The sequence below is a fragment of the Sylvia atricapilla genome, chromosome 3, assembly GCF_009819655.1.
Source record: "Sylvia atricapilla isolate bSylAtr1 chromosome 3, bSylAtr1.pri, whole genome shotgun sequence".
In the NCBI taxonomy this organism is placed as follows: domain Eukaryota; kingdom Metazoa; phylum Chordata; class Aves; order Passeriformes; family Sylviidae; genus Sylvia; species Sylvia atricapilla.
Window position 1 is genome coordinate 34,128,299 of NC_089142.1, and position 27,264 is coordinate 34,155,562.

At 36.6% G+C, this 27,264-nt stretch overlaps 1 protein-coding gene across 1 annotated transcript in view; it reads right to left on the reverse strand.

Annotated features, from left to right (window-relative positions):
• Window positions 1-27,264, reverse strand: part of ME1 (malic enzyme 1) — a 154,894-nt gene that overhangs the window by 54,697 nt on the left and 72,933 nt on the right. The window contains exon 6 of the mRNA XM_066315082.1: window positions 14,352-14,455. Coding sequence (XP_066171179.1) covers window positions 14,352-14,455 — 104 coding nt within the window. The remainder of the gene's footprint in view (window positions 1-14,351; window positions 14,456-27,264) is intronic.

The window sequence follows — 27,264 nt, forward strand, 5'->3', positions numbered from 1 at the left end:
GTTTTTAATCCTTCAATCACCAACAAAGGCTAGAAGCATCACAAACAGCTACCCTGCACTAGCCACATGCCCAGAGTTGGGCTCTTAGATGTAGCACTCAGCACCTAAACTTTTCCAAGGTTTGGCTGGAATCTCCAGCAAAAATCCTTGAACGCTTCTGAACTCATGAGCAGTAAATGACCTGAGCTCCAAAGGAATCTCTTCCCTGCAAGGATGAGTGACACTGTGGCTTTCACTCTCTCCTACAAAAATCTCCTCATCAGCTCTCAGCTTTCATATCTAGTCCAAAAAAAATCTCAAAATCTCTATTGCCTTTTTTTTTTTTTTTGTAGCTTCAAAGTCTTGTAGCTTTCAAAGAAAGACTTTCTTAATACATCAAAGTGGTTTTAGATGCTGGAACCTCACATTTTTCATGATCTTCTTGCAGCGTTTGCTTGGTGGAATTTGAACACAGATCTAGTAAGTTTTGCTGTACAGGATGGCCTTATCTTTATGCCAAGAAATAAACATCTTTTTCTCCTAGAACTACAGGGTATGCCCTAAGCAGGAATATCTGGAACGTACCAGATCTCTGAAAAAGCCAAGTTTTCAAACTGTAGAACCACAAACAAATCACAGAATCCATATTTACTTCACCATTGAGGTCTCCTCAGCAAACTGTACAATCCAAAGTGAAAAATATGGACTTCTTTCAACAGAGCCAAAGCTCACAGAAAATAGAATAGTTCCAGTTGAAAGAGACCTATAGGAATCACCTATTCTAAGTAATCACCTATTCTATGGTTACCTCAGGGTTGACCATTAGTCAAGGCATATTATTAAGGCATTGCCCAAAAGCCTCTTAAACATCGACGTAATGCGCTTCTCTTTCATCCAAGAGACAGCCAGGAAGTACAAAAAAGCTTGCTAGTGCAGAAGTAAAGCTGTGCAAAATTTAATGTTTATCTGGATCCTTCTAAACAGATTAGCTCTGCATGCCACTAGTTGACCAGAGCAGATCTAACTGGAAGAGACTGAGCAAACTGTGAAAAAGGGGGCTGCATCCCCAGCATTAAGACCAGATGGTTGTTACATGGAAAACAGGTGTGATCTGTCAGTGGAAAGGAACAGATCCACATGCAAAAAAGGAAAAAAAGGCATGTGGAGCAAACCTGACTTTCTCATATACATTTCCATCCATTTACAGTAAAACTCACTCAATAATAACAATATGCTTTTGACCATCATTTTATGTTGCAGGATTAACCAAATAATATATATCATCTACAAAAATAGTCCCCAAGTTTTAACTTTTTATTTTTGTTGAGTAATAGAGTATGTGACTACAAATATTTTCAACGTGTATATAATAGATTTGGAATTATACCAACAAAATTAATAGTAGTATAGGAGCAGTCCTCAGGACAGCAGGATACGTGGCGAAAGTTCTAAGACTGCATTCACCACACAACCTTTTTTTGGATATTTTGCAGAATTTAAATCATAAACAGATGTTTGTGGAAAGAAACTGTCTCCTCTTTCATATATACAATGTATTAATCACTCTAAAATAAGACTATAAAGATAGTATCTTGCTGAGTCTTTTGTACTTAGCAATGTTACTAAATACTTAATTTACATCCCATTTGGGACAAAGCTTAAGAAGCAGCATTTGAGATGCTTCAGTGATCTACAAGAACAGTTTAAAAACTATTTAAATATTTTCTATTTTTAGGGGGGAGAGTGATAGCAAGGAAGTATTAATGAAGCAGAAAAGCAGCAGTTGTTGCTTATCATCTGTTTATCCCTTAATAAGAGAAGGGTGGGAACTCTGGTGTGCTATGACAGAGCCAAGCAAGGAGCCAAGCACGTGGGATATACAGCAGCCAGCCAGAGCATGACAGAGACAGCAGGAGATCATGAAATAAATTAATTAAAAAACGAAACCAATGCACTTAGAAAACCTGTCATAGAACTGCAAATCAGCAACCCAGGAGGATATAAAAGAAAGAACAGCTGTGACATAGAAGGATTAGAGGTAATTATAGGTCGGAACAAAAACGGCTAAGCACACAGCTAGGATTAGGACAAAAACCAAACCTATCCAGAGAGAGGTGGAGTTCATTTTCTCATTTACCTGTGAGGTAGGGTGCTGCCTTGTTAAGCAGAAAACATCACACCAGACAAGGTTATTGTCTTTAAAAGCTTCGACCCCTGCCTCACCAAGGAAGGAAAAAAATCAAGCAGACCACAAATAATTGTGTCATGACCTTCAAAGCCTAACTAAGGTCTATATCATGTTAGGGGGGAAAAAGAGTAATTCTGACATCAGTTGGTCTATCAGAGCTGCTTGAATCCACAAAATCTGGCAAATCACTTTTTTACTCTGGTTTTGGTTTGGGTTTCGGGAGCGTTTTTCAGACGCCTTCACTAGCCTTAATCCCCAGCATCACTGGATAGAAGGTGCAGTACTTTACTGGTGGTGCAATTCCCTCACTCATCATGGCCCTTGCAGCCAGGAACGTCAGTTTAGAGCCAAAAAGATAACAACCCACTGGTGGTCTCACACAGCACACACAAGAGGAAAGCACACAAAAAGGAGATATCAGAATATTCCCAGCAAAGGACCATCTTTTATTATATCCACTTTCTGAGGATACAGCAGTCATACCTGCATTAAGACTTTCAAGGTGACACCCCTGAGCAGCAGAACACCGGGTTTTATTGACTAATAGGTCAATAAAGTAAGAAAAAGCAAACATTAGCAAAGGAAAGAACTCAGTTTCCTGTAAATGTGACATTTAAGCAGAATCTTCAACCAGAGGCACAGTCTGAATCCCAGTGTCAGGTGCTGCAAGTGAAGAGTGTCCCTATCAGATAGACTATTTAAGTCTGTAATTACTATAAACTGCATAACATTCCACAATGATAAAAGCAATTTAATCCAGGCCTATTATGGTATCATCAGTGCTGCTCAGAACTTCAAAATTACCTCATAGCACTCTCTTGCTTTATGGTTGACAGATGAGTAACACAGTAGAATTGTTTTTCTGCATCCTATCTCTACCAAAAGTTAGTCTCTTCTATTTTAAAAGAATTATACTACCAAAAATGGAGCAAAATGAAAAAAAAAACACCCTCTTTTCTAATGAAAATACCTACAATTAAAATGGAACCCCTTTCCATTCTAGCCATTCTTATCTAAAGGGCATACTTATTATTGTTTGTATACATTCACATTTGACTTCTAAAACTGAACACAAGAGTGGAGTTTGATGCTTATTTAAAAAAACATTTTTTTCTTTGTGAAGAAGCAGAAGTTAGCCTTGGCCATTTCTCTTAGAATGATTCAACTGCTTCGAAGACACTTCTGTAGCCCAGGAAAAGAAATGCAATGAAAAAAAACTTCAACAGCCTGGGCAGTTTAGTTAATACTCAATTTTCGGTTTTACTTTACAGAACTATGCATTTGTTTAGAATTCTCTGTTTTCATATATATAACTTTGCTTAGTTTACGTCAGTGCAGTCCAATCACATACCTGCAATCCCACTAAAACATCTACATGCAAACCAATCATTTCAAATACTCAGGATCAGAACATTACTTAAAACTTCCATCAGCAATATTGCTGTGGTAATCAGCCAAAAAATTACTTAGGTGAATTTTCACATTTTTTCCAATCACAGCAGGATTTCTAACACAAAAAGAAGGCAAGGCAATAAAATGAGATGAAATTTGAAAACTGTGGCAGTATTTATTCAAGCTAAAACTGGTTTAGTGGTTTTCTTTGGAGCACAGACTACGTTCTTTGTCAAAAATCTCTGTTGTCCCTCCTTCTATTAAGTGGTTCTTTGACAATACCTCTGCTCTGTGAGCCAAAACTGCTGCCAACAAGCCTCAACTAACACTATAGCTCTGTTCACCTCTTCAACTGTTTATATTCATATTAGCTCCTTGTCCTTAACCATCTGACCTCCTGCTCCCAAACACAGAGCACAAAAATTTGGTTTAGCACCTTATGCTGTCCTGCACATGTAGAGTTGTATGAAAGAGACACTTCCCTGTCTTCTGAAAACTTCTAAAGTTTGCTCCATACCATGATTTATACCAATAGGTGCAGTTACAAAATATCAGAATTATGGAGTTTTTAATACAACCAAAAGCCAGAGAAGCAGAACAATGGCCACTAGACATCATCAAAGCAGCTCTGCCTGCAGAGCTCAAAGAAGGCATTTGGGACAAAAGCAGTGCCAGCTCTTATGTCCAGAGACCAATTCTTAGGAGCCGCCTGCCCAGTTGGAGGTGTCTGTTAATGCAATAGAGCAGCACAGCTGCAAGAGGCTGAGTATTTCAGGTACAATGCCAGTTCAAAATGCACAGTGAATTCTATACACCGTGATCTCCTCACTGGTTCTGGATTTTTTGCCAAAAAGTCACTTAAATGTCTTTAGGCTATGGGCCTGCAGCATCTGAAGGTGTTGCTGCAATTAAGTGAGGATGTGCAGCTGAATTTGACATCAGGATCATACCCTAGTACTCCTCACATATATTATTTCAAAAATGGCCACCATGCATTTTAGCTAACAGCTACAGATGAGCAGCTGGTTCCCATTTTGAAATCTGATTTGGAAAATATACAAAACCAGCTGCACTCAGTTCTCTTATCCTGAAAATATCGTTCTTTAAAAATATTTTCCATATATAATTTACAGCTTCTATACTTTCCTGGCAAAGAAAAGAAAACAAGTCCTTAGACTGTGTAGTCTGGCTTCAACTGAAAAATCACTTCTTTTATACAAATTTAGAAAAATTAACAAATTTAACAAAGCATTTCTTTTTATCTGTTATGGCATTCTTAAATCAGCTGGTATAAATGTGTAGGATGAATTATTTAACTAACTGTTCTCCCAGTATAAATTCAGTAGAATCACTGTTGTCCCACATCTGAAGAAGTGTAGTGTTCCAGAAGTCAAACAAGTGCTCACATTATAATTAATTTTTCAGAAGAAAATACCTTAATCAAAGATTTTAATAAGAACTTGATACTGTAAGAAGATCTCCTAGTGTCTGAATCATTATATCCTGCCAGAGAAATGGACTCCATAGGTTTTCAGATGACTCCAGGGATGCCAAATGTGAAACCTCTCTAACAAGACAGGCATTCAATTCTGCAGATACTGAAAAAAGCTAGATTGATTAATTAATTGATCGATTTTAATGGTGCAGAACCAGAGTATATGTAAGAAAGTGTAAATATTACTTAAATATTACTGTAAAATCAGAGATTCTCATAGTTGGTTAAAGCACATGAGATATGATATTACTGTGAGAACTGTAGGATTTCAGAGACTTGCACAAGTGTTTTCTGTTCTTACATAGGGACCACAAATACATATGACATCTAGGCGAAAAAGGTGGTGATTAAACATATTCAAAGCATATACACTATATGAAATTAACACTAGTTAAATTCTTTGTGGCAGCTTTTGGCTTATTGAAAGAACACTGGTTTTTTCTTGCATTTTTCTTGTCTTCAGATTTGAAGACTCTTCTATTACTAGTAATTATCACAACAATATTTCAGTTTATCTAACAGACACAAATAAGCTTGCTCATATTCATATGTTCTGCTGAAGGTAAAATAACTTTTCTACATGTTTTCTAGATCAGAACTCTATCCCAAGAAAGAGCAAAGATCCCAAATATCTATTCCACCAAGGTCTTTTTTAATAAGGGGAGAGAAAAAAAATTAAGGATTTTACTTATAGCAGTAGAAATTAATCACAAAGCAATTATAATCAAATTAAATGCACACATTTTTTGACTAAGTATTTCAGAAATAATATCTTCTATTGTTCTGTGATTCTAGAAAGGAGGTTATACTTTTTCTAGCAGTACTTAACTCCATTTCTGTTAAATTCTGCATAGTTAATTTTGAACAATCCCTGCCAGCAATCTCTTTCCAGTAAGCATTTAGGCTTACTACAGATCAGCAAGTGCACGAACAATTAATTTGATGATAAAATCCACCAAATTCTAAAATATATTATTAATCACTAATTATTCTCTTACTGTTTCAAAGGTATAATGTTTGAAATGAAAACCAGCTTTCTGGTTTTGTACAAAGTTATATCCCATTTTTAAAAGAAGAAATATCAGTGACATGGTGCCAGAGATAAAGCAGTCATGACATTTATTCTGCAGGAGCCAATGCAGTGAGAGCAGTAGAAATTCTTCCTACCACATTATTAGGAAGATCTAAAAAATAAGGGATTAAAAAAAAAAGGATCTTCAAATCACTCATATCTCACTCTAGCTTTCAAAATCTGTTCCTTTTTTCTCTCATATACACTCCCAGTTATATAAAGATGACCTACCAGATCACTATTATTTGTTTCTGGGGATACAATCAGCATCCTTTGGAACCACAAAAATCTAATTATTAAAAGAAATTCAGTTACAGAATTGCAAATAACTTGTATGATTTAGCAATTAAACAAAGACATTAGCTACTAAGATAACATAATTTATTCAGAAGTTGTTAGCAGTGGCTGCACTGTTGAGTGTCTGTGAAGTGTCAGTTAACTGCACTTACATATGGTAGCGGGCTTGAAGTGTCACATTGCATTTTTCAGCCATGGGTAATATTTTTACAGTGGTTTATAAACACCAGTGATTGCTAATGCAAAAATAAGATGTGCATCTGGAATTTCCAAAAAGGGTAAAAAATTCTGCAGATACCAAGTATTGTCTCCTTACCCCTAGATTTAAAAAACAACAATGAATCAGTGAAATAAATCAACTGTGTGACCTTGCAATTAAGAACATCAGTCTTTAGCTCCCTTCAATTAAGCAAGCTCTCAGTTTGCTTTATTGGCATGAAATTGGTATAGAGAGACTGCAGGGATAGGAGGAGAGAGGCAGTTCCCAGCATTTAACTGATAATGTACACAACTCCAGAATTCAGTTCTGGAATGCTTTTGAATCCCAGTGCCAAAACCCTGGCAAAGAGTTCATATGACAAGGCTTGCATAGCTGAAAGACTAACAAGGCCATAACCTCAGCACACAGTTAAATACTTGCATTTTACAAGTCAGCATTTAAATCCACAATTAAGCATCAAAAGAGAAGTATCCTGATTTTCAGAAGTGCTGTTTGTCCACACTTCAGTACACTATATGGCTAGGCAAGGACATATAGATTCCTACTAGGATTGTAGGATGGGCAGGGAAGCCAGTGAAGTTTCCATTGCAAGACTGAAAAAAAGTTGTTGAGTCTAGCAAGTGCCCTGTCTTAAACAATCTCAAGGAGCATAGATAGTTAAATTCTGGGAATATGCTCATTTGCCTAATCTGGGACTATAGGTCTTTGGCTAATGCCAGTGTCAATTTTTAATACAGTGATGACAACACTTTAAAAAAAGAAGATGCTTGGGTATAAAAAGATCTAAACTTCAGTTCTAGGACATCCTCTGAAGATCCATGGCAATGGATCTATTCTCTCATGATCGATTTTATTTAGAAAGGATACAACTACAATGAAAAACAGTATAAAAATGCAGTTATTGCAAGTACCTGATACCCAAAACAATGAGCCATGATGGTTTATTGCTAAATCAGCCAGTGGCAAAACAAGTCAGTAACAACCAAATGATGAATAGGTTATGTCAGTGATATTAATTAATGGCTTACTGTTTGTAGGCAACCAGGCAGCAGAGGCAGCCATGGGGATGGGCTGATCCACTGCCATGGAACAGGAATCTCAGCAGTAGCAGTTTGGGTGGGATACTCTGAATAAAGCACAGCAGAATTGCTCTCTGGTGGAGGTAAAGGACCAAAGAGAGAGAAAGCACTAGAGGTACTCAAATCCAATTAGCCAGACCATCAGTGACTGAAAGTTTTCCTGAGAGATGATATATAGGTAGAAATACTTCTTGACTTCTAATGGGAAAGACACAGAGCTGGGATAAAAGGGACAGATAAGTTACTGCATTCTGATGTGAACTGAAGCCAAACTTTTGACATTTTACTTTACTAGAGTTTCCAAAGGGGGGAAAAAGAAAAAACAAACAAACAAAAAAAAACACCCCAAAAAACTGCTGCTTTTGACAGCCTAGAAAACTACTGTATTTCCATAACAACAATATGAACCTTGTTAAAATATTCCACTCATACAAATTATTCAAATAAATCAACATTCACTCCATTTACAATACAGTGCACCAGCTAACTTCTGTTGGGAATGCTGCCCACCATTTGCTGGAGCTATAAAAGATGAAGGAAAGTAACTGAGATTATCCAGACCTTTTCCATTTGAAAAATCCCTTTCTAAAATAGTTTGGAGAAGAAAAGACTAGGAACAGCATGTTCTTCACTTCTTGAGTTTTGAATGGCTGCAGCTAGTCTGGGACATAATTGAGCATTATTAGAATATGAATACATCCAATTTAAGCTCCAGATTCAGTTTTGGTACAAGAGGCATATTAAAAATACTAAAATATTCCCCCACTTTCTCTATCTTATCTCAAAGCCCAAAACGATAGCCTTCCCTCTTATTACCATGTTTGAGAATTTTGTTCCTTTTTGTTTTCTTTAAAGGATAAATGAGGTTTTATTTCTTCAAGGTTCCCCTGCTGATCTTTGCTAAGAATTTCTCTAAGGTCTTGCATCGCAAATATCAGTTAAGTCTCCTTCTGCAAATAAACTTGATGTGATTAGGTTCTGTCTATCTTGCTACAATTTTGCTTCACTGACAGACTCACTTTTCCTTTTACTACTTACTGTGTCCAAAAAGTCTGTAGAGCATCTATCTGTAACATTTCCAGCAACCAGATACGATTTAACCACCAAATGAACCAACAGAAAAGGGAAGAAGAAGGATACAAGGCACTAAATAACAAAATCAAACCAATCTACCAACCAACCAACAAAAATTGCTTGCCTACATTCTTCTTTCTGCGATGTATTTATAAGGATACTCACACTACGAGTGAATTAATTAACCTACTCCCTTTTACTTAACAGAACACACTGAAGCAGATATCTTCTACCAAGTCTTCTTTCCTTCATGTCAGAGCTCCCTGGATCTGGCAACTGAAAGAGTGCCAAATGTGCACACAAGCATCTCATCTCAAAAACACAGTAGAGTTAGTTTACTTTTCTTTTTCCCCTACACAGGCAGGCGAGGACAATTCCAAGCAGAGTATACCACTAAGCACCACAGCCCGGGGAAGGGCTCAGGGTTCTTTAACAACCTTCCTAGAAATGGCATCATCTGTTAATAATTTAAATGTTGCAGGTGGAATCAGTTACAAGTCATCATAGTTAATCACAAAATTTGAAGATTCTCCTCAGGCAAACCATCATAGTTGCTTGAACTATTGTAACTAAGTAAACCCTGATTATGAAACTGTTTTGAGTTTTCCTCTTCCACAACACCGTCCATTATGCAAAGAAACAGTTCCTCATTTAAAACCACAATGTGGGGTTTTTTTTAGTCCAAGAGCCTTCTTTAATAGGCAAACAAGCTAAAGAGCCTTCTGAATAGCCTTGTGATTATAAAAAAGTGCAGCTGGGAGTCTAGGTGGCCTGGACCCAGATAGTTTCAGGAAGAATGCAAACCCATCAACAACTGGAAATGAATCTCAGACATAAGCACAGGAAGGAACTGAAAGAGCTGAAAGAGCAATTGTAGCTGTAGTCAAGGCAGCCTACAGGCTACTGCTGAAGGTCCCACCTCCTCGTCTCCTGCTGTCTGCAGTGAGAAGTTAATATTCAATGCATGGTGGAAGGAGCAGGTAGTCATAGACTGGAAAAATTGCTTCAAAGGGTCTAAACTGCAATGAGGGAAAAAACCTCCATAGAGAACGATCTTCACTAAGTCTGCCATAGGAGGGAGTTGTTGCAGCAGCATTTCTTCCTGCACACTTTCTGACAGCCACTTTAGCTTGATCAATATGGGAACATATAGGCACGATGTAAGTCTTGGTCTTGTACGACTACAGTGCAAAATAAGACAGAGGCACCAATGCTCTCACAACCTGTGCTTGGAATACAGTCAGAATGTCTGTGTGGTCCAACCACTCCCTTAACGATGCACAGCTATATGCACCTTATAAGTCGACTTCTTGCCAGTACATTCCCTTGCCAAAAGTAAGGGCTGTATGAATTAATTAATTTAGTCACAAATTGAACTATATTCTAATGTAATCTACTAAATGAAAACAGCTATTAAAATATTTTTCTAGTTTTGATTTTGTGGATATAGTGCTTTAATAGTTGTTCTCAAAGTTAACTAAACCATATTTACCATAAAACACTGCTTTAAAGTAGTATATGAAGTGAAATGAAATACTGCTACCATCTGTGAATAATGTAATCAGGCAAATGAGGAATAATGACTACATCATGGTAATTTAGGATAGAACACTGAATTACAACTGTCAGCAGCTTGGTTTATAGCTCACAAACTTGAGAAAAGCACAGCATATAGAAAGAGTGGGGAAGGATCTAATCAAAATGTCATTGCAGAAGAGAACATAAAACGACACATGGCATTACTTTTCGAGGGTCCACCATTATTATTTGTATCTTGAAGTGTAACTGAAAACTTACCATCACACACACACAGAAAGATAATTTCAGTGACACAGGGCTGCTCATATGCATCACAAATGCATGGGGTTTAGCTCTTAACAGAGTAATAAATAATTCCATGCAACTCTTTGGGGTTGTGGTAGTTAGGCAAGGAAAAAATCTATGGAAATTTCACCAGATTGTTTCCATTTTCTAAGTTTCCTATCGGTCCATAGGCCAGAGGTACAAGTCAGTATTTTCCCTGCCCAGTATAATGACTTCTATTGGGGATAATCTGCAGCAAAAAGCAAGCTGGTAGGATGCTGCTCTTCCCTACTCTGACATTCTTTTGACAGGTTCAGGGTGGAAGTTATCTTTACCAGATTTGTGAAAATGAAATATACTTTGAAATAGGGAAAAAAATTCCATACTCTTTAAATCTACTTTTTGCATTAGACAAGGAAATTCATGTCCCTGTTATTGAAAAGATGCTTTTTTCCTCTCCTTTTATTTCTTGTGCCATCTCTATTCTATGTAATTTTCCCTTCAAGCATTTCCATAATCCTTTCACTGTTGTACATGAATACCTCTTAGCCACTGATATATGTGTCTTTGCATCATCACAGTCATGCAGAGAAGAAACAGGAACTGGAACAACACAGAGCTATTTTCTCTGGTTACACAGGAAGCTTTGGTGGATCAATCCTAGCTACCAAAGTGTTGTTTAGCAATTCCTCCTCTCAGAGTTTCCTCTGTAAATATAGATATTTAAGAACAACTTGTCATTTGGAAAAATTTACTTGTCTGTATAAAATGTTTTATGACCCATTTCTGCACAGGGCAGAAACTTAAAGGTTTCTGAATTCCAGTTGATATTATGTTCTTCACTGATGAAGACAACTCTCCATTTTTTTCTCCTGTCATAAAATATTCCTTCCACTTGGAATATTCCTGTTCCTGTAAACTACTGCACTGACACAAAAGCAAGAACCACTTGGTAATGCCCAGAGAAATGAGAGTATCTGCCCTCAGGGAGGGTAGCTACTGGCACTGGTAATAAATAAATAAATAGATAATATATATGTATTATCTATTACATACAAATGTAAGTAAACAAAAGCTGTTAACTGGATTTTTGTCACCAGAAATCGAGATACTTTCCATATTTTTCTGCCTTCCCTCATCTGGGAAAAATCAGAATGTACTAGTTCCATTCTGCCATGACAGAACACTGGATACCATACCAAAATCTTTTAGTAATGATTAGTTTAAGTTAGGGGTTTGTTGGTTTAGTTTGGGGTTTGTTTTTTTTTTCTTTTAGTCCTGACTCTTTCATAAATAATTTTGTTTCATAAGAAGAACATTTTTGGGGTGAATATCAATAGAGACTGAGAAGAGGAAAGTATTGCAGTTGATAAAACTATGCCTTTTTATAAAGCATTTTCTTTATTATCATGCCATTTGCCGTATAAAGGTGGCATTTCAACAAGAAACACTATAAATTATGCTGCATCAGCTTATAAAAATCTAGATTTATAAAATTTAACAATCAATCCAGATGACATCTAGGAAAACTCCTCAGAAGCCAGTAAAAAGCCTTTACAGAGTGTACCGTCCTGTACTACTGCCCCCTCCTTCTTGCTCCCAGGCAATGCTTCTAAAACCTGGCTCTCACTTCTGTTAGCATTTGGCCTCTCTAGAGAATCATGAAGGTGAAAAAGATCTAAAATAGGTATTTCACATAGCTTTCCAACTTGAAAATATCTGTCATCACCCTGTCTTTAATTCAGACTTATTAAAAATACGTGACAGCCTCATGCTTTACAATGTTCATGATTATGTATGCCTTGGAGCTGTATTGAAAACACCACGACAGCAGATCTCACCAGAATTTATCCCATTCCCAGAACTGATTAGGCAGTGCTAAATAAGAAAGCTTCTTTTGGAGCACCATGGCAATAACTTAACAATAAATATGATTAACAAAAAATGTAACAGACCAAACATGCATCTAAGATTAGCACAGTAATACTCGCTCAGTGAAACAGCCAGCAGAAGGCCAAGAAAAGTGAAAAGAGGAAAAACATAATAAAAACTTTCTTAAGGAAAAAATAACTATCATGTAACCAAAGTGTACAATTACCTAGATCACCACAATAAAGGGAATCTGACCTGCATATTTAACAGTCAGACCTGTTAAGCCAGAAATCAGCTGTAGGTGCTAAGTCTGCCAGTAGCACATTAAACACAAATCTGAATTTAGGGAAGTGTAAAATTATTGACTTGATTTTGATTTAACTACATCACTTTTCCCTTCACCTTAGTAAAAAGGTATCATAAAGAACGTAGGTGTCACACTACAGGCAAAACAATTCACAAGTAAACCATGTGAAGTTGGAATTACAATTTTTAAATGCTCCACTTCAAACATGAACTTCAACCACTGCTGACCATGACAAATTTAGCTGAGAACAAAGTGATCTTTCAGAAGGTCAAGCAAACACAAATTGCTCAAAATTACAGAGCTTTAAAGTAAAAAGTAAAATTGCTCAAAATTACAGAGCTTTAAGTAAAAAGTGCATGTCATCCAAACCTTCAAACATTACTGAGATAATCTGCTTGACTTTGATTATTTCCTTTAGTATGAAGAACAGTAGTTAATTTTAAAGACAAGGCGAGTTAGAGAATGTATTATGTTAGAGATTCTCAAAACATAGACCACAGAGCAACTTCTAATGCTCTGAACATTCTTTTGGGGAGGTGACTCAACTAGGAAGGTTCATCAATGTTATCTGCAAGGGAATACCCAGCAGAGTAGAAAACATACAACAGGATAGAGTCAAACCAGCAACTTCCATAAGAAGATTATGAACAAGAGAGTGGCAGTGGGGATGATGGGGAAGAGTTTAGTAGCACATGAAGGAATATGTGTTTCAGGCACAGAAATTAATACTACCTGCTTGGCCAAATTTCTTTTGCACAGCAACCAAGCAGAAAGAACAGAACTTGTGTATGTCCAGGTAAGGTATCAAATGCAGATGGGGCACAAGGCAAGACTGAGGAGCTGGAAAGTATATCCCGCTTCCACAGCTCAGCCTCATCTTTGGGAGGCAGATGCAGAAAACACATTCCTCCAAGGATCCTGACAGTTGAGCTATTTTAGATATACACATTGAATGAAGAGCTAAAACTCTAAATATTTTAACAAACAAGGAAAATATGAGCAAACGTGTTATTTGACATGCAAGGAGAACTATTTTCTGCATCACAGTCTAATAATAAATTTAACTATTTTCTGTATAGGAAAAGAGAAGCAGTGAAAGAACTGGCCTGGTGTAGGTCCATAGCACAACATTTAAAATTAAAACACTTCAGTGTTTTAAGCTTAGTCTTGTCATGGGTTTGGTGAGGGCAGAGACAGGGGTTGCCAAGTATGATAGCTTCTTTTAGGCTGCTGACATCTCATGTATGAAATCACAGAGACAGAGAAACTCACGTAGGCACAGCACTAGACACAGAAAACTGTTAGGCAAATATTTAACAATCTAAATCTAAAAAAAGAAGTTTAAAAATTATTTATATTCGGATGAATTTTACTGCTCATATAAGTCATAAAACTGCAATATTGAAGGTAAATAGTTAAGGCAGTTTTAAACTCATAAAATACTACGCTTAAAATAAAAATTATCTGGAACCTAACAACTCTGTCGTCTTTTCATAAGCTACTGACCTTTATTTCTCTCAAGATCAAGTTCACAGTGGAATTCACCCATCAGTAGCACAGATATATCACTTACCTTGCAGTCACAGCTTCCATGAATTCATCAAGAAGATCATCATAGGCCTGACCTCTAATTCTCTTGTGTCTCAGCCCAATATACAAAGGATCTTTCAGCAATGTCTGTTGGAAAAAAAAAAAGTTTGAACTATTACACGAGCAAGTTACAATACTACACTCTTAGTTAATAAGAGGGGGACAAAAATACAGTGTTTGAGGATTAACCCAAGCATATGAAGTACATATCAACTTATCCCACCTCTACATTAGGACCAAAGAAACAAAAAGAGATTAAAGAAACACCCTTTTGTATCAAGGAAAACGGATACCCCAGTCTCAAAGCAAGTGTATAGTTTCCAAGTGAAAATGTAAAGTTTACTCTGGGATGTCAATTTCAAAAGTATCTTTTAAAGCTTTAGGATAGTAATTTCCTACTTCTCTTTTATATCCTGAAATTGCTCTGACATTCTAAAAGAGCTATTTTCCTTTTTTCTATCATCTTTCACAAATCTCTCCTGTCATTTCAACTGTGTTGATGAGCTGATACTCAAAAAATGTGCTGTTTTCTAAAATTTAATATGCCAAAACATACCCAACCCTTTGCCCTTTTCCTTCCAAACTTATTAGATTATCAGCTTAGATTCTAGAATTCTTCATTTCAGCCATCCAGGTTCCATCAGTTGGATATGATTTCTGAATTTGTCTATGATTAAAGCTTGTACTTCTTTCTTTAGCTTTACAATCCATACTTCCCATAAAAACACTAAACCAGTATCATTCCATGTCTTCACTACTAGAAGGTCTGATGTATTTCCAAATTATAACTTACAAATCACTAAATTTGTACTTCCCCACATCAAGTCTCACACTTCCACTGGCTCTCCCAGGAACTCAGGTATAAAGATGCCCCTTGTTATTATTTCTCACATGCCTCTGAAAACAAGCTAATTTCCCCATTGTATATAGTGTGCAATCCTCCCACACGTTCCCAAACAGCTTGCAGAATACATCAGAAGCTTGACTAAACATTTTTTATCCAAAAACAATTTGCAAACTCAACAGGGTGGCAGAAATTTTTTTGTACATCAGCTTCAATTAGAAAAATATTGTGAAGAAAAATACAGACCAAATCTCCTTTCCAAGAGAGAGTCTTCAGAATGCAAAATGAAAAAAGTCTGGAAAGCTTTCTCTGCCTGACCCAGACTGGGAAACAGAAATCTGATTTCTGAATTTTAGAGAAGTGTCTAAAATGCCATCCCAGCATTTTTTTACAATGTAAAACTGAAAACAATCCTCTGGGTCACAAGCCCCTGTTAAAGAATTTTTTGAACCAGTACAAAATTTAAAATTTTTGGTGGTATTCTGCCTCCTGATGCAGACCTATAGATAGAGATGTTTATCTCTCCCTCGATTTTCTCTCCACTTCCACAAAGATGTAAAGACTAGATTAGTGTTTTAAAAGATTAGTGTTTTAAAAAAATCAAGCTGGTTGAAAAGCTAAATTTTCTTGCTAAAAAAAACTTGCTAAATTAATCACCAATTCAGAACAATTTGTAATACATTATTTACAGCCATTCAGAAGTTGTTAGTTCAGCTTTTTTGAAGCAAAACACGAATAAAGCTCAAAATTAAAATTACTTTGTAATTGAAGGTGGCGTCATTACACGGTATTTTATTCCCTTCACCAACACACTTTAAAGCATTCATGTCCAAGTAGCATTTTTTTTTTCAGAAATAATTTTGCCTGTGTATTCACATTATCCTAAATATTATAGCAGCAAAATCAAAATAATAATTCTGTAGCAATTCTAGATACTGCAGGAAAAACTGGCAAGAGATTGATCTGGTATCTGTCAAAGTAATTGTCCATTTTGAATAGTTGTCCCTTTTGATTAGTCTTCTGTTTTGATATAATAACTTCAAACTTTGCAGTCGAGAACTATTCCTGAAATTATTTTTTAATTTCCTTTTTGAGTTTGTCTAGTTATTAAAAAGGACCTCAAGAAAACCTGAAAAATCAAGGATAAATTTATATATCTGGGAGATAAATTCAAAGGAAGTGCAAATTAACTTTTTAACAATAGGCAATCTTCAGACAATTTTGGAGATCCCATACGAGTTGTCTCATACTTCCCACCAGATAGAGCACACAGGGTTGGAAAGGAGAACTGCCAAGCCTCAGGAGCCTCTGACAGAAACATCACGGTAGGACTCAGAAACAGCAATCTCATTTCTAAAATCCCATTGCTGCAGTTTTCCATGCCAGCAGGCTTCTGCTACTCCATGTCCTATGCATGGATCTCACACGTTCCACTGTCAATTCAGAATAAATAACTTAATCCCTTTCCAAATTCCCTAATTTTTCTTCCTCAGTTGATTTGCTCCTTTCAAAGAACTTCCACAAGCTTTTTATTAAGCAATGTCTGTTTTCTCATTTTATAAAACAACGCTCAAAAAAAAAAAATCAGTCCTTTTATTTTTTAAATTCTGAAGACATGTTTCTAAAACACTTTGCAGCCAGCTTAAATCAGTCACATCCTTCAAGAAGACAGTGTAGATGGGCAGTGATTCTATGAAAGTTCAAGAGAAACAGGCATCACATTACTCTGATCAAAAAGTGCAAAACCAGCCACGGCTCTGCCTTGAAATGTACGTAGGCTCTTACACTCCTTTTGCTACTTCTGCATTTTTCACGTCTGTGAGCGTTTAAATCTATAGTCAACACAGAAACTCAGAACAGCTCTATTTATCATTTATAACATATAGGACCACTGCTTGAGTTTATTCACCTGTCTTTGATGCTGGAATTTAATGTGAAAAATTTAATACAATTATTACAGTCTTTCTGGAGTATGTGTAAACCTCTAGCCTGGGAAGTCTCACCAGCAGAGACAATTAATTCAGCAACACATCTCTGATGAAAAGCTTGGCCAGCTATATACTCAGAGTTCAGAATTCCTTTACAGCTCAGTGCATTCTGCTTAACAAACGTTACAGTTTGACATGAAATAGCCCCAAAATGTTCCTTTATGGTCCTGTTTGGAAAAAATGTATGAAGAAGCCCGTGGCAGACATAAAAGAATGAAACATTCAGCGAGTGAAAAGAACAGTGGCCACGTCTGCGCCCTGAGTGGCAAACCATTGTGGAGCCGCTCCCTTTCCAAAGGCCACTGAAGAATGAATAAGCTGCTTAAGCACATTATCCCCTTATTCAGGTCAACACCATGCAAACGAGGACCGTGGTGCTTGTTTTTTTTTTAAGGGGGTTCACGCATCTTGAGAGATTAACATTTGCTACCAACTATTTCATGGTTTTCAAAACAGATTACCAAAAAAAAAAGTTCCCTCGTATAAACGAGTATGTCAAACTGACATGATGATTAGGTACTTTTCCTCAATGACTTGGGTTTCTTTTGTTACCCAGCTTGTTGTCAAAGCTTAAACTTTGTTTTGTTCTTTTGGAAATGAAATCTCCCTCAAAACATAACTCTCCTTTTTCCAGGTTGTGGGTTCCTTCCTTATGCATATCACACGATACTGAAAAAGTTGAAGCCAGCTTATTTTTAGACATGTTCATTCTAAGACTAAAATAAAAAAAAAAAAATCTGATATATTTAAGTTTATCAATGTGGTACATTCAACCTTTAACAGAAATAGTGTTTTCTAAGAATAAAGGGCTTATTTGAAGTTCTGGTAGTGGAAATATCATATAGGTCTATTTACAATTAGCTGTGCAAAATAACAAGTTCTTTGAAGCACCACCTGAGCGCATTAAAACTGTAATGACCTTTGGGGGTTTTAAGAAAAAGGCAAACCATTTATGCCATCTTACTTAAAGAGATCAGCAAACCATCAAAGTTCAAGCAAGGCTGAGCTGTGCACCTGGCTCTAATTTAGCTACAAAAGCTAAACCAGTGAGGAACAGAAAACTGCACACTTAAATATTTCATCAGTTGAGCACAAACACGCTGAAATGTCATTTATTTCCAAACTTGGCACTGAGATGTTTCTTTGGAACAAATATAAACTTTACTGAACAGCTTCATGGAAAATTGTAGGGGAACATCTGCAAGACCCTGAGACTTCCCACTGACAAAGATGGAGCAGAGATAGTTCAGAATTAATCAGTGCTACCTAGACAGTGTTTGGTGTACAGTAATGCTTCAGAGTAGCAATGAACCCCACGCCATGAAAATGCCAAAACCCTCCAGCAGTTCTGCAATGGGAAATTATTTGCACTAGAGGCACAGTTATAGGGCAAAAAGAGAACTGTATCTGCATGGGACATCTGAAGCTTTGGGACAAAGACATGCCACATGCCAGAAATTAAACACATTTCAGAGCATGATTCATCTAACAGGGCACACAGTTACCAAGAACACCAGGGGGAGGCCACTGCTATTTCAAGTCTTAATATTTTCTCACATTAATACACTCTAAATTCTTCTTGTAACTTTCTTGTCTCAGTTTTAATAGGTTGGGGAAGGGCTGGTGAACACAGGAAGGTTTCTGTTCTCTAGGAAAGCTGCATATTCCAAACTTTTATTTTTGTTCCACAAGATTGAAATTTCACTTGATGTGAAATGTTCTCCAATAAAAACAGTTAGCCTGTTAGGAATATGCCAATGTTTTGGACTTAACTTCAACTTCCATCAATACTCATTATCCAGTAATCAATTTGCATTGATTTACACTTTCCATTTGTAAGCACTAACATGCTGAATCACAGTTTTCTGTCCTTCAAGAACTGCTTACAGCAGTTTTCACGACATTAGAGAGTGTATAAGATTTCAATTTATATTAGACTAGAAAGCCTTTCTTTTCTTTGAACAAGCTTGTTTTTAAGTCTGAAATAGAGGATGATACCCTTAAAATGTGTAACAAATTCTGTGATCCAAATGCTAAGTAAATTTTGGATGAGTTGACTGCTGCTAATTGGGTTTGAGGGTGTCGAATACTTTGTAAAAATAAGTTGCATAATCAAAGATTATGCATAATCAAGCTAAAGATTTTTTCTGAAATTTTGTTTTTATTGAATTACATTAGCCATATGACATACTCACTAGGAAGAGATCACAGCCCCTCCTATCTAAACACCTGACCTTTGTCAACATATTTGCAAATTTTAGCAAGGGGCCTCTTGCAAATGAAAAAAGGAGCCTTTTTCTCTGTTTCTCCCTAAAAGAAGGAGATCTCATATTTGGGAGTATCAGCTAACACTTTATCTAGACATCCCCAGGACAGGTACTGGCATACAGAGCAGTAGCTCCCTTTGTCCCTCAGTTTCCTCCATGGGCTCCTCCAAAGGACAGGATGTCACAAAAGATTCCAAAATAGGAGTCCAAAACTGGGCATCACAATGGGTCATTCTAGCTACTAGAAAAGGAGGAAAAAACCCTGAACGTGAGTTTTAACAGTTGAGCCCAGCTGTGCTCACCTTGTCAAAACCAAGTGGCTGTCAGTTCTTTAGAGACAAAGATACAGCCATACTATAATTACTGTTTTGCCACCTGTAACCCTAAAAACATCACTGAAAATTGTCCCTTGTCTGTTCACACAAAATTCTAGACTTTTAATAGTGAAGAGTTCAAAAGATAATACATTCATAGTGCTCCTTTGTCATCAATCTTGAATGCAGTGCTTGAAGGGAACAACTACTGTGGAGTAAAATCACTAGCAAAGAGTATTATGGATTTTTGAGACAGTACAAAATATAAAAATTTATTAAAATTCTGGTAAAGCAATATCTTAATGTAGCAGAAAAGCAGTTATGGTGTTTAAAAATTCCACTTAAAAGAATTTAAGGTTGTGGAAAAAATATGGAGAATATTTTCTCTTTTATATGTGTATAATGATCCTATAGATTTGCACATCCAGACTAGACTTCTAAAATTATTTCTCCTTAAAGACAGCCTTCATTTATTCAACCCAACTAGTTCTTTAATTTCATAATATCATTAACGTGTGACCTTTACATCCTGTACTTGCTTCTGCTCAGGGAGTTTACTCATTCCTTAACCTGAAGAGGAATTCAAAGTTGTAGCTTTGAATGCTCACTGAACTCTGTTGCTTCTATTCTAGTGATTTCCCACGCACGCAGACAGCCTTGCCCAGCTGAAACGCCGTCAGCTCCAGCGAACTTTAACAGCAAAATAAAAATCCCTCTAATGGCTGGAAAGAATGCTTCATGAAGGAATCTTGTAACACGCTATGAAATTACCGCAGCCCGTCCCCAAGCAAGACTGCACAAAGCCAGGCTGTGCCAAGGACATTCTGTGGGATGTTTCCGGCGCATGCATGTGGCACTGAATAAAGGCCCCAGTGTGTGAGTGCTGTGGGCAGACAGTGGCAGGGTGCCCAGGGGGACAAGCCTCCAGCCCCCTCGCACGGCACCATCTGCCTGCAGCTCTCCAGCCCCTGCCATGGCTACCAGAAGGGCTCCTCCAGGAAGTCAAACACATTCCCATGAGTAAGCACACAAAGCTAAAGAGCACCCAGCCCTCTGAGAGTAACATTTACAAACATACCTGTGATATACAAATGTGTGGTTATGTGAGCCCTCATTAGCAAGGGTGCAATCAAGTGGAAAATCCAAAGACAGAAAGCTGCAGCAGCAAGGGGCAAGATGCACTTGATTTTTCAGATTTTTCAAGGGGCTGCTGTTTCTTCCAAGCCAGATTGGGACATGACTCAACATGACTCACTTGTGACCACAAGTCAGTTTGTGGAACCAAGTGATGGATGACGAGCTCAAGGGTTGTAAATGGTGTAGGGGCAGAGAACATGCTGCCTTCTAGTATGAGTCGCTGGATAAACCTGAGTAACTCTCATAGCTAAACCCCAAAATGCTGGAAATTATAAAATATTTTATGGAAATTATACTTTTATATAAAGTTTATCTTATGATTTTTAGGTGTAATTCAAGATTTCTGAGCACTTGAAACACACAGTTACAGCCAGGGGTCCATTAATGATGCATATGTCCAAGCTCCTTTCTAAACAATCTGGAATTCACACGGACACCCAAATGTCCTTACTTGGTGGGTTCTGAAAACTGCAGGTAATACACACTATAGATAGGTTAACCATATATTGCCATACTTGACATCAAATACTAAAAATTAAATTTTTTTAAAGCAGCAATACATCTGACATCAAATGAATTATATCTTTTTCAGAGCAATTTGGCTTTTGTTTCACCTACTCACCTTTCCAGTATTCAGTATAAAAATTCACACAACAATAACAAAGCTTTTTCAGTAAGTGACCATTGATATTAAAAAAAAAATCTTGCAGTAAATGTACTTGGACAATCTGACAAAAGTGCTCTGTGCAACTTGATGTTTATGGCAATTTCCAATCAGGAAAGACTTGGGAAGAGCTGAGTAGTGCAACATACAAGTACAACTTTGCTAGCCAACAGATAAAGCAAAAAAATAATGATATTTCCCTGAAATTTAAATGCCATTGGAACCTTTTTTTCAGGTAAAACACCTTACATTGATGATTTTCAACCAGTTTAACTTCCAAAAACTATTAGAAGTACGTTTCAGAGAATGGCCATCATAAGTCATTTGCTGTTCATAAGGAGAAAAGAAGGCGTTTTCTGGAGGATTGGATTAGATGTTTATGGAAGTACTGAAATTGAAAGAAAAGAAAAAACTGCCTTCAAAGCTAGCAAGTTAGCTTGAGTTTTTCACACTAGAAAATGAAAAATTAAAAACTTTTTCAATTTTAAACATACAATTGGGCCAACATCTTCTGTTACAGAAGGTTAGCTTCAAAAGTAAGATAATAACTTCCTTGTTAGACTGATCTTTAAAGCATCAGAGTTCTTCTAGTACCATGCTTGTGTATTGCCACCATAGGGATTCATCAGGTCCTTCTCCTAAATCTACATTAACTTATGCACCAAGCAGCAGCTGTCACAAACAGCAGGTAACTAAGGCACATGATCACCAGGATGAAGGGGAAATAATTTCTAATCTTGGAAAAATACTGAGGAAAAGTATAGAAAGATCCATTTTCTGTGTGAATTGTGCCAATCTGAAAATAATGTAATGCGTTGTATGAACACTGTCACCATGGATGGAATACAGAGGCTTCTTTTCAGAACAGGTTCTCAAGCATTAGAACAACCTGCCCAGGGAATTGGTTGAGTTCCCATCCCTGGAGGTCTTTAAAAGTACCTGTGGCACTTCAGCATATGGTTTAGAGGTGGACTTGGCAATGCTGGGTTAATAGTGGCACCCAATGATCTTATAGGTTTTTTCAAACCTAAATGATTCTATGACGCAACCTGGTCCCAGAACCATATCTAGCAGAGTTAGTGAGGAGAACAGGGAGGTTCATTCATTCATTGTGTATTTTAAGAAAATAAACAAAGCAGCAAGATAAATATTCTGCATTATGTTTAACAGTCTGAGAGAACTCTCCTGATGTTAACATCTGTCTGCAGGAATAGGGACAATGCCAATTCCACAAATGCCTGTTATTTGAGTTGGAACTTGGAAGACACTCAGAACCATGGTTTTGGAGGAACATTTCATCAGACAATTTTAGCATGCATAACTCTTTTACACAGTAAAACTGAAAACAAATGGTTGTCTGCATGCCAGTGGCATTTCTTGAAAAACTTAATCATTTGCCTATTGAGAAAACAATAGTCCTAAAGAATCCAACATCTTTTAAGACTTCAGCACATTGTGCTGCATGTAATCACTAATATTTTACCATATAAACAACAGTCAGAAAGAAAAGAAATCTGAGAAATCTCATGTATTTTATTCATATAATTTCCAGAAGAAATCTCACAAGAAATCTCCTGAAACTCTTGATATCTACTTTCTATAAAAGCTTTTACTGAATCACAGAAAAGGCTCAGATGAACCATTAAGCTCCCTACACAACTGACCTCCCACAGGCATCACAGAGTTAATGACTACAATTTCTTCTTCATGAACCCCAGCTGCCACATGGCTAAAATCTCAGTCACATGTCCTGTCACACATCAAGAAACATGTTACAATACCCTACACTTTGAAATACAGCTGATGGATAATGGGAATTGGAAGCTATAGAAATAGATTACTGCAACCAAACTTTCTAAAGTTTCTTGCTCTCAAAAAACATGAGGGATAATGCGCTAAAACCTACTTGAAGGTCCAGCCATAAGTGCTTATAATAAATTACAGAAGGAGGCCAAACAATAATCTTTAAGAAGAGCCCAAGCAGTATTCATGGCAGCCTATTAGTACCCTAAAAAACAACTCTAGCCTCAGTGAAATGCTTTAGAGAAGTTAGAGATACTTATCTTTCTTTTTTCCTGTAAAGTTAACTATCTCAGTACATTACATTCTTTAGCTTAATCAAGAGAGTGACAAGATAAAGCTGCTTGGGGTGGTTCAAACACTATTAATACATCTATCTGTTCTGTACCATTTTTGAAAAGCAACAAACACATCATTCGCTTTATGTTCATGCATCATTACATTTACAATTTTGTTTAGGATAGGTAGCTGGAATGTCTAATTATAAAGACTCATCCAGCTTTCAAAACTAGACAAAAATACAGCAAAAACCCTCAAAATAAACCCAAAACCAAAAAGCAAACCAGCAACAAAGTGAATCAGCACAGAGCAAAGACTTATTGAAGATGACACCAGTAAAGGCCTGTTATCAATAAGCATTCAGAAGAATGCCATCTTAATAATTTTCCTTTATCTGAAAAATTACAAAGATAATATAAGCCTTAAAAAAACCTTCAAAGACCTTTTCACTCATTAATTAGTATAACATTACATTAATATAACATTAATATTCTCATTAATTAGCATAACATTATATTAATATAACATTAATATTATACTAATAAAGAAGATTTTGCTAATATTGTATTAGCTCACACATTATGACAGCAGAGTGTCTTAAGTCCACCAGATAGGTAATTGAACAGAATTTTAACAAACATATCAACAGACACCATTTACAGAACTGAAAATCTTATTCTAGGTTACTAGTATGTCTCATTTCTAAACCAACAGTTGTGATATTTTGTTTTTATTTCTTTTCCATTCACATGTAACTATAAATCTCCACCACTTGCTGTGACCTCTCCTCCGTTTTATTATACTTATGTCTATTTATTTCATTTACTTCCATAAGCTATTTCCACATGGTCCTTCTTTTGGCCCTGACATCCCTGTCTCCTGTGCTGACATTCAGACATTTTCTTTACCAGAGCCAAAAGGGTTGGATCTCTTCCTAGACCAACAAGTCACGCCAACAGTGTCCCCTGGACTGAAAAAAGTATGTTGATATTATTTTGGTGCTGGCATCTCAACTATATATCTGTCCTACCACTATTACAAAAGAAGAAAAACTCATTCTGTGCACAAAGTAGACTTGCTAGTGCAAGACCAACATTTGTCAGAGCACCTTTGCAATTCAAGCGTGACAAGCTTTGTCCCAGAAGACAGGCTGCCTTATGTGGAGCCATAAATTATACATATTTTCCCACTCTTTATGATAATAGCTATATTTATGCCCATTCCTTCTCTAGTCTTCCCCACTGCCTGTGAAATTGCTGAGGAGGTTGACAGCAGTTACTGTGAAAGCCAACAAAAACAAACACTATCTGTTGCTGTCTTCTGAGCATAAAGAATTGGAAATGTCCAATGTATCTTCAAACAAAGTCTGTCATCAATTTAGTCTATGGATATTGATGCATGCTATCCAAAATAAGCATTTCCAGATATTAATTTCTGCCCTCTTTCATGTATCCCCTTGCTCTGAAAAGTGAAGTGAGAAGAAATTAAATGGACAGACAGAACTGCCTGTAACATTAACACACAGCTTGTTCTTTCTAGTGTCAGTTGAAACTGAGACTTAAACCCTGTGTCACCATCTATATTCTTTCTTCTAAAACCCTTCCCTCTTCAACTTCTCAGGTCTTAAAAATCATTATCAACACATTGTTTGGTAAATGTGAAAATCTGAGGCACCACCTAGTTTTTTCACATTTTCCACGGTCTAACAAAATAGAAAATTTCACAAAAGAAATAATCATAAATAGCAAATTTCACAATAATAAATTAACAGTCTCAGAAAAAGAATACCATAAATTCCTAGCCAAAATGACAAAGTTTAACTGATGACAATGGATCAAAAGTAGCAGACAATTGCTGAGGTCTTCTCACGCACTAAGCAATGAAATGGCATTTCTCAAGAGCAGTGGAATGACACTTCTCAAGGATAACAAGAGTTTGTTCAATAAGAGGTTGACATAAGTTCAAAATCAAGTTTCAGTCTCTGTAAAAGTCCCCTGAGTCACACAGTAATCAGATCTCAGATGCAGAGAGAGGCAAGTGAAGTGCAACTGAGTATGAATTCCCGTTAGCTAACTTAAGAACCTATACTAGATACTTCTACATCTAAGCTAGTCTAACTTTTTATAATCAACAAATAAGAAATGAGATTAACAACTATTTTAAAATACAACTCATCAGACCACTTTGAGACTGTTCCTCTACAAGAAGCAGCACCTGCTCCCCTTACCAAACTGGCCTCAGAGGATAAGCTCAGGTTAAGATGACTGTCAAGCTCCTTACCTCTTTTTAAGTCTTTCTGAGCTTACCTGGTTTGGCCCCAGACTCCTAAGACTAATAATTCAAACACAAGATTATAACTTGTCCATTCCACTGAATTTGAAGTGGGTATGCCAGAAAAGTCTAGATTTTGGTTTAGTACACAGACAACATAGAAAAGCTGGATGGCTAAAAGCAGACAGCAAACACATCTTTAGTATTTTATGATAGCTTCAGAGAACTTTAGGAAAGACAATTTAGAATGATGGTGGATGTAATTCTGGCACTGAAATATATAACAATATATTATTTTATACAACATGCAACTTAAAAAGATAATATATACTTGAAATTCTCATTTAATTTAATTATACTAGGACAATTGCATGCATTTTTAAAAATGCAGTAACCTTTTGTTGTAAAATAACAACAGTAAGTCCCTGGTGAAAAAAAAATCTTTCCTCCATTGTTTTTTTAAGTTTATTTAGAAACGACTGTAAGTGTTTTTGCTACTGACAGGAAATGAGGATCAAGGTATTTTTCACCCCTCTATTAGGGTAAAAGAAGATGAGCACTATAACAGTGGTATTGTAAACACAGAATGCCTTTTTACTGCAGTAGTAAAGAACAAAGGCCATTACAAGTCACCACAACACTGAAGGAAATGCTGATAGTGTACACATTCTAAAACTAAGAATAATATTTAAAGAGAATAAATGTTTAAAATCCAGGCCCATTTATATTTGAGTTTTATTGGTAAAAGCACAGGTACTCATAGCTGCTGATGGAGGCCTACCAAAATACGAGAAAAGCAGCTAAAGGAAAACAAGAGAGGAGATGCAATATGTTCCCCTGGGAACACCATGATAAAGAAGAGCAAATTATCTTCTACATTTGCAAATAAGTAAAAACTTTCCACAGCTCTAAATACCGTGGGAAATGTTGTTCCCCTCTGGGCACAATTACTTCATAAAAGGGGTAGGCAATATTTTGTGTTTTAGCTCTCTTAATATATCATTAGTAGAACTCATCCCCTAGGAAGCAGAAGACATTTGTATACAGTCTTCTTGAAGGTTTAATATAGCCATGGAAATACATAGTAAGGCAGAAGATATAGAAGAAACAGTAATTAAAAAATTGCAGTAGGCTAGGGACAAAAGTGAAGACAAACTCAAAGAGGCTGTCTTTAGAAGACTGAAACACACTTGAAATCTCAGGACCTTGGGTAAATCTAGATCTATTACTACACTTACAAATTCTCAAGGATCTGAGTTAAAACACTGAGTAAAAATAACAAGAAATTTTCAAGTTGTGATTTTTACTACCAGACACATTGCAGCTATTCAA